The sequence below is a fragment of the Rutilus rutilus genome, assembly GCF_951802725.1.
Source record: "Rutilus rutilus genome assembly, chromosome: 15".
Lineage (NCBI taxonomy): Eukaryota > Metazoa > Chordata > Actinopteri > Cypriniformes > Leuciscidae > Rutilus > Rutilus rutilus.
Window position 1 is genome coordinate 7,181,893 of NC_140220.1, and position 8,366 is coordinate 7,190,258.

The following is an 8,366-nucleotide window of genomic DNA, read 5'->3' on the forward strand; positions in this document are numbered from 1 at the left end:
ACACTCTCACCGATCTCCACACACGTCTCTTAGTTGCTAAACTTTTTCGTCATCACTTCATTGTACAGCATACTTGTATGCCCCTCCTGTCAATTCCTTTAACCAAACTCAATCAGTCATTCAGCTGCCTATATCATTAGGTGAGTTCATTTGGCATCAGGCCTGCATTAATTTGGCCAGAAATACAGGACATCTTTTGTCACACTATACACTATCATTCAAAAGTTTGGGTTGAGTCACTGTTTTAAATCTTTTTTGGAATAAATTAATGAAAAGAATGCAATTAAACAATGCGTTAAGGGACATTTTATTCCAGGAACAAGAAAGAACTATATACAGTAAAGCACAGCATAAAAATGAACAATAAATAAAATGTCAACAAGAACAAAACTTTTTTTTTTTTTTGGCCCGCCACCACCCCCCCTCTTCGGAGGACAACTTTATTTTTTAATAAAGCAAAGTATATACACAATATGTTACAATACAGACAATAGATACAGTGCGTAAGAACAAAACTGATGAACTGGCAGAGACTATGAAAAAGAAAGAAGAAGTGGAATGAGTAAGAGGAGAAATTAAAATAGCAGCAGTTAAAAGAACATGTCAACTACAGAGCCTTAAACAAGAACACACAAATTAAGCACTGAAGACGGGGGCGGTCTGTCCAAATGCTGCAGTCTACGCCTACACCCTGGGAAACGTCTGTGTGCTCGTCTTCACTTTCCTCACCAACCTGCTCATCATCATCCTCACTTGTGCCAGACACAGATAAAACTTACACAAACAATATAACAAATCTCTGTTGTACTAATTGCATTTTCATGTTTTTAAGACATTTAAAAATCTTTGCACTTTCAATATTAAATATAAACGCCGATATCCATCTCACCATCATCTGCTTCATTCTTGCTCTGCACTCCAGCGGGTTGCACTGCACAAACATATTTGTGTTCTGTAGAGGTTTTTGCCCTAAGCCACAAAAAACAAAAAAACAACAACAACTGTAATCACATATCACACTGACTTTGCTATAATAATGTTTTGAAATATTGGACTCCTCTTGACACAGGTGCCAGACTGTAATGCATCAAATGATCAAGTGCTGGGCAGCATGCGGCTTTGGGCTCTTTCTTCTGGAGCTGATGCACAGAGAACCAGAAGACACTTTTAGCATCTCAAAAAAGCTCTTTGCCACTTTCATCATCAGAACTTTGAGTCAGAATGAGCTGGTGAGTAAAAAAAACAACTCTTTTAACATTAAGAACTCAGAAACAGCTATGTACAGCCAAAACATACATTGTGGAGGTGTGTGTGACCTTATCTGGTTGCGTGTGTCCGTACAGCATGTCTGTCCTCCTCTGGTCCAGCATCTCAGCAGGTCAAATCACTGGAAAACAGAAATAAGTCAGTGGCCTCTGCTTCTTATTCAAGAAATATTCTGCTTCATATTCAAGACATGATTTTAAGATCTACATCTGTAAAACAAAAACATGGATGTGACATTTTATACAGATGCAAAAAAAAAGACTCATCTCATCTGGGACGGCGCCAAGTTGACCCGGTTATAGGCTTCCAGTCTAAACATCCATGGTGTACCCGTGGCAATGATATTGGGGTAAATGTATGTCAAGTCCAAGTCGAAGCCATCTTCCTGGTTCCTGTTTTTAATTTGCAACAACATTTTTTATTATTCAATTATAATTAATCAGCCATGCGTAATGTCGCTGTGTTCGTCAGTAACAATAACACTCACCAGCCACTTATGGATTTGTGTTTTGAATCAAGGAATCTCACCACATTATCAATGTTGTTTCTGTAGACACCCTCCAGTCGCCTGGAACACGTGCTTCTGTACGCATTATACGTGCATGTTGGATTAATTATTGACAGATATATTGAAAATTAATTATTGACAAATAAGTCAGCAGGGGATGCTGCAAATTATTTTTATTAAACTACATGTCAAAAATTAAGAACTCAAACAAAAACACTGCATTTTTAATGACCATTCCTGTTGTTGCCTAGTTTTATGTTACCTGGCTGTTGTATGCACACCTCCACAGGTTCTGATTGGACTGGAAGGTGAAAATCCAGACTTAAACTTCCATAGATTTTAGATTCAGGGCCCACTTTTTTTTCTTTTTTTTTTGGTGGATTTGAATATATATTTAAACAATCTCAAAAACTATTTCTTATCAAGTTTTGGATATATATTTTTTTAGAAATAGTGATTTAAAGTGTTAGTTTTTGCATTATGATTACAGTCAAACCTAAACATTGTGTTAGAAAGAGAAGCTTGTTCTTTTTTTTTCTTTTTTTTTTTAATTCAGAATTTGTAACAAAAAATGCAATTCATTCAATTATAACACTTTATGTGAAATAATATTTAATGAACATGTCTATTTGTGTATTCATTTTCATTAATTCATGCTCGGATCATTACCCCAATTTATTTTTGTATTCACATACCTAATGCCATAAAAGTCACCAAGTTTCATAACATTCTGATGAAGCTGTGATTTTTAGAAATTCAAAACAGAATTTTTTTCGGTCAGAAATGACCGAAGACCTTCTGAGGGTTGTGTGAACTATCCCTAATGATTTAGTTCCCAAAACTGTAAGTAATTCAGACAAAATTCAAAAGGTAACAAAAGTGAGTGAATTTTGAAAACTTTAGTCTCCACAAGGACTAACTGCATGGAGAAGAGCATTAAGTACAATTCTCATTTTGTTTTCTATAGAAGATGGGAGTGACTAAATAATGACCAAATCTTTATTTTTGAGGGAACAATAATTTTGTAAAATAAAAAATGTTTAAATGTAGTATATTTGTCTCCTGGTCCTTATTTTAAATAGGTCATAAAAATATCACTAATTATTGATATCGACCGATATGAAACACTTATATCGTGATACAGTTTTCATCCATATCGCCCAGCCCTACCTTGAGTCAAATAGAACACTGAATAACAGCAGAACTGGTGTATTTAGAAAAACCACTTGCGCGCTCTCACCGCGTCCACTAACCGACCGCTTGTTGTTCCTCTTCTTGGGGCGTAGTAGGGCATGAATTCAATCTATCTGATGATACAAACATACACACATCCATTAATACTCCATTCCATCAGAAAAACATCGAACTCTTCTGATTAAAGGAAAAACAAAAAATTAATTCGAGGTAAATGCGTTACCTTGGAGCTCAGTAACGCTCTTGAACATTTCTCATCACAGCCATCCACAATCTGCTTCACCATCTCCTCCAGCTGAGCCAATACCTTATTGAACGTGAAGAGCTGAGGGGAGACTTCCTCTTCCTCTTCCTGTCAATATTCAAACACAAGCTTTCATCACACCTATAATAAGAAGGTGTATGATCCACAGCATCTAAAAGGAGACTGAGGCAACCAATCGGCAAACCAATTGCCTGTCTAATTTTTTATCAATATTTATCTTTATAAAGCATGAATACGTTGATGACAAATACAGCCTTTATAAACACATAAAAAAATATTCTAAAATTAAAATTATTTGAGGTGTAATTTAATTTTTTTAGTTGAGATGGGAGGGTTTATCACCTATATACCTATAGCCCCACCCCCTTTCTGTGCTCGTTGTGTTCTGTCTTCCGGTTTGAGTTTCCACAGCATGTAGATAAGATCTTACGGATTTATGAATGAACAGCTCGTTTTAAAATCTTCCCGGTCAACTGACATTTGTTATGACATCTGCTTTTTTTTTACATTATAGTGCTCATGATAACTTTCTGTAACTCTACAATAAGTAAATCCACTTCACCAGCTAATTACTCTTGGACAGCAATTCCATAGAAATATAGCCTACATCAAGATGTTAGGTCTGGCAACTCACCATAGACACGGCTCAATCCGAGGGGCGGGATAAACGTCTGTCTTTCAAATTCCCTCTGCACGCAATAGGACAGCGCTTCAACCAACCAGAGCGTTATCCCAACAGCAGAGCTAGTTGATAGATTCAACTTTTGCCATATCTGGCCGGCAAAACTACGAACACGTTTTCCTTTTTTTAAGAATGACTTAAGTGCTGTTCTTTTCTCTTTTCTCAAAGAAAAACTTAACTCTAAGTCCTCCAGAGTCGCGGACAAAGCCGATTCGACAGACTGTTCTCCAGCAGCAGTTTTGCCATTCTTTGTTTTTTTTAAAGTAGCAGGGAACCGTCGCAACTCTGTCGTCATTATGTTAAGCCCGCCCCGCCTACTCTATACACGACGTGATTGGCCTGACCCAATTTAGGTTTTTGCAGCTGGAAAGTCAATGGAGAGTTGCTAGACTACCCTGGCTGCAAAATACATTTTGCTGCCGCTAGGGTGCGTCTAGATTTCTAGGCTAATAGAAATATTAGTTCAAAGAAAAAATTCTAAACATGGCTGCGCACTTGTTTCTCTGCACATAAGCTCTATTCTGCAGCCAGCCACAGACTGGGGGATCAAAATGTTTGGGCTTTTTTTTTAGGACGTGTGCAGCACACTTGTAAGTAGACAGATGGTCACAAAATATACTTCTAAAAAGTATAACACTGAAGTAAAATGACATAATAATTAATATTATTAATATAGTAATAATTAATTATTATATTAATTAACAATTACCATCATAAAGAAAATATGGAAAAATATAAGATGGTAATATTTGTTTTGTTTTTTAAAATAAAATTTCATATAAGCTCCAAAAAAAAAGTTTAATTAAATATTACCCAGATATTCCTTTATTAATAGAACCTATTAATTACCTACCAAATCTGTCGTGGTTAGTGGTTGCTGTATCCTGCGCCGCTCCTCCTCCTCCTGCAATTTTTCCACTTCCTTCACACAGTTCCACTTCCTCCTTGCTGTTAGAGAGCACAATTCCATTTTAACAAAGCCAACAATCGCTTCCTCTCTTACAACCCGCCCCCTCCCACTGTATCTCCCTCTAAAAAAAAGTGTGTATTTGTGTAGACAGAGTGGCTATAGAGGCAAGCCAGAGCCTCTGGCAGCTGGCACATGTTAGCGCCAACAGCCCTCTCCATCTTAAAAAAGCTCTATTCTATGAGCAAGCCTTTTCCAAAGTCATTTATCTATTGCAACACTCATATTGCAACACTAAGGCTCAATCCCAATTCACCCCTTGCCCCTACCCCTCCGTTTTGCGCGTTCCCGTGAAGGGGTAGGGTTGTCTCGATTCTCTTTTGGTTGGAGGGGTAGGGGTAGGGGGAAGGGCCAGATAGCCCTTGAAATCTGTAAGTCAGCTATGCTGTTTACCTCTGGATATTATATTTCATTCTGGTGCGCTTAACGTTATAGCTACTGTGTAATAGTAGCCTATGCTATTCACCAACTAAACATATCCTATTCAATGTGTTCACAGTCTCTTTCATGGGCATCATTTGTAGTTGCCTATTCACAAACTGTTTGCTCAAGCATAGCGTTTTCTCAGAGTTCACTGTGTGAAGTGCTGGATTAAGTGCTTGTGGAGTGTGCAATCTTTGAAAACTACACAGCCTCAGACTGAGCACACTGAGCCTGACACATGCATGTCCCCCCTTCATTTTGAAGCACCCAGAATGCTTCAAAATGATAATATGCACACTACATATTTATTTAATGAAATCAGTCTTTAGCAGATTATTATTCAGATATACTATTCAGAAATTATTCTGATTTATTGTGCAGCCCTAATCATGAGTCATATAAGAGCAAATATACCTCCTTTGTCTCTGCATGGGATTTCACTTCTTCCCGGTGCAATAGTTCTACGATTCTGCACACAAACAAAAGCGTACAAAAAGGTTCAAAAGATGCGAACAATTAGAGTGCAAACTCAACTTTTAACTGTGATCTTGTACAAACCTTAGGGATTTTGTTGACTTTCACAGAGCTGGGTGTAGCAACCTCTGGAGCAACATCTGGATTTAGTGAGAATATGCACTCCAAATCAATCTGTTACAAAAAAAAAGTGAAAATTACAATAAAAAAAAACTTCTATCCAAAACAGGGTTATTGTAGTTAACTAAAACTGAAACTAAAACCCTAAAAACACATTTTTGAAATAAAAACTTCAACTTAAAAAATAACTACATTTTTAACTAAAATGGAAAATATAAAAATAAAAACTGATTCAAAAATAGTAATAAAAACTATAATAGCATCTCTAAACTAAAATAACACTGCTCATACCAAAGCATACAGAATGTCCTAATATTAACAGCAGAGAGGCTACTAGACTTACCTCTTCATTTTCTAACCATTCCACAGTAACACTGTGATTATCTTCATTCAAAGTTTTCACAGTGGCCTGGCGTATTTGCCCTGTAAGAAATTCAAAAGCTCTAAGTGAGAAAGACAATTGAAAAACATTCATTCATATTTCCTTCCCAAGTTATTGCATGTCAAACAAGAGAGATGTGTAAAATCTCTAAAAATGCCTTACCGTTGCTGCGTTCTATGTTCAGAAAAGTCCCCACGACGATCTTGCCAAAGGTAGCTGCCATGTCTAATTTATTGGACGATGAGTCAAATATACGTGCTAACAGTATAGCAACTAAAAACAGTGTATGAATTCTTCGCGTTTGTTGGTCAAAACGTCTCCGGTTACTATAGAGATTGGGATCGTAACGTCAGCCGATCACAGTAACGCAAGGCATTGTGGGATTTTAGGACACGGAGGTTACGGGAGAAACGTAGGCTGCGTCCGAAACCGCGTACTCAATGAGTAGGTACTTATTTTCAATGAGTACTTACTTAAAGAGCGCTAAAAGAGTAGGTACTTTATACATAGATATCATAAACGCTAGATGTCTTATGGCGCAGTCACTTCCGGCATCATCGTTCGGCCATCTTGTCACAATGCTCTGTGCATTAAGGTGAATGATCAGCACGCACACAAATCCTCTTATCTCGCTGAAATCTTGACGGATTTACAAACGGTTTGGTTTCTTACAAACGTTATTAACGTGGCTATAATTCCGAATGCTTGAACATGTATGTTATAATTTTTCATATGTATGCAGTGTATGTATGCAGTGTCATAACTACATCTCTGACGTTTATAACAAACCAAATCGGTAGAAAAATGAGCAAGTTATGGTTATTTAAAAGTACATGCACCATTGAAGTAGTGAGCGAGTACACTGTGGCAAGATGGCCGCCACGTGCGGACGTCGACCTCCATTGGCCAGCAGTGCGCACGAGACATCTAGCCTTTATATATGATATCAATAGGCTTGTTTGAGATGAGCAAAATCTGCGCAGAATCGATCACCGGTGATCAGCGCGAGATGCATGCCGGTTAGAAATGTGTCCAAGTGCGGTCCGCCTTGCTCTGATGTCATGCTGACGTATGTCAAAAATATCTCGCGAGCGCAAGGCACACCTGTCGGATTCTGCAGTCGAGCGCAGTTGCTCACCACCATAGATATCAGGTGTGTTCGACATCGGCTGCGGCTGGATGCAACCGATCGGCGAGAGTAGCCGCGTGCAGGCGGGGAGGAGCTGCAAACGGAGACGTGAAGTCGGACACTTTCTGGTTCCCGTTGTGACCGCTCTGTCCGCTCACGTGGTGTTTGCATACTTTACCACAGCTGAAGTCAAATATTTGCCAAATAATACACAGATGTTTCAGAGACATTTTCATTCAATACTTTATGTACAGCTTTATACAGCGTCTGTTGAACAAGAATAAAGTTCAACATAAGCTACTATCAATGAAGTAACGTTAGAGTCTACGTTTTTTAAGCAGTTTTAATTTGATAAACATGACACAATATAACATGACAACGACATGAAAAGAGTTTTCACTGTTATAATAAACTGATTTGAGAGCTTTAGAGGAACTAAAGGTGTTCGAAATAAACACGAAACACACGTGATCGTTGTCATGCGGTGAATCCGGCCAATCGTGGAACAGCAGTGTCGTCATCAGAGCTCCTGCAGCCCAGTGCAGCCGCTCTTGAGAAGCTGCGCTGGCTGAGTTCCCTTTCAAGGCGGTCACTTCGACATTACGTCACTGACGTATATGGGAACTCCTTCCTTCTCCATTTTCACTGAAATCTTATAGGCTAACGCCAGCTGGAGACAGCTGGCCAATTGACGCGAACATGCAAATGCTGACCGGTCCGCGGGCAGTATAAATAGCATGGGCGCGACAATACGTCAGAATCTCTTTCTTCACGCTAGAAGTCTTATCTGAAGTCATCGTGGAAGTTGCAATAGAGGTTACTCACCATGTTTCCTCCCCGCATCCGATGGCTGCTAACCTATATGCCAGATATGTGCGGGTCCTATTGACTCGCTCTACCCTAACAAGGATCAACCGAGGCCGCACTCACGGACGACAAAGGCTGTGCCGGACAGT

At 38.8% G+C, this 8,366-nt stretch overlaps 1 protein-coding gene across 10 annotated transcripts; it reads right to left on the bottom strand.

Annotated features, from left to right (window-relative positions):
• Positions 1 to 291: 291 nt before the first annotated feature.
• Positions 292 to 7,183, bottom strand: LOC311304791 (kinesin-like protein KIF2A). Of its 10 annotated transcripts, XM_084432034.1 has the most exons (12): positions 6,444 to 7,183; positions 6,243 to 6,322; positions 5,864 to 5,953; positions 5,720 to 5,774; positions 4,769 to 4,863; positions 3,192 to 3,320; positions 3,015 to 3,081; positions 1,754 to 1,849; positions 1,317 to 1,658; positions 890 to 1,226; positions 634 to 774; positions 406 to 533 (listed from the first exon to the last, which is right to left on the bottom strand). In XM_084432034.1, the coding sequence occupies exons 1-7, from the start codon at positions 6,502 to 6,504 to the stop codon at positions 3,073 to 3,075; spliced, it is 519 nt and encodes a 172-aa protein (XP_084288160.1). In that variant the 5' UTR covers positions 6,505 to 7,183; the 3' UTR covers positions 406 to 533; positions 634 to 774; positions 890 to 1,226; positions 1,317 to 1,658; positions 1,754 to 1,849; positions 3,015 to 3,072. The 10 variants fall into 10 exon arrangements, with proteins under 10 accessions (XP_084288157.1, XP_084288154.1, XP_084288152.1 ...); XM_084432031.1 differs by having other exon boundaries at positions 292 to 752; positions 1,317 to 1,387; positions 1,795 to 1,849; XM_084432028.1 differs by having other exon boundaries at positions 292 to 752; positions 1,795 to 1,849.
• Positions 7,184 to 8,366: the final 1,183 nt, after the last annotated feature.

Bases quoted from the DNA above. Each gene is read 5' to 3' on its own strand.
- LOC311304791 (XM_084432029.1), bottom strand. From the start codon at position 6,504: ATGGCAGCTACCTTTGGCAAGATCGTCGTGGGGACTTTTCTGAACATA. The intron at 6,323-6,443 runs GTAAGGCATTTT...AATTTCTTACAG, and splicing joins GAACATAGAACGCAGCAACG to GGCAAATACGCCAGGCCACT. The intron at 5,775-5,863 runs GTTTGTACAAGA...GTTTGTGTGCAG, and splicing joins AAGTCAACAAAATCCCTAAG to AATCGTAGAACTATTGCACC.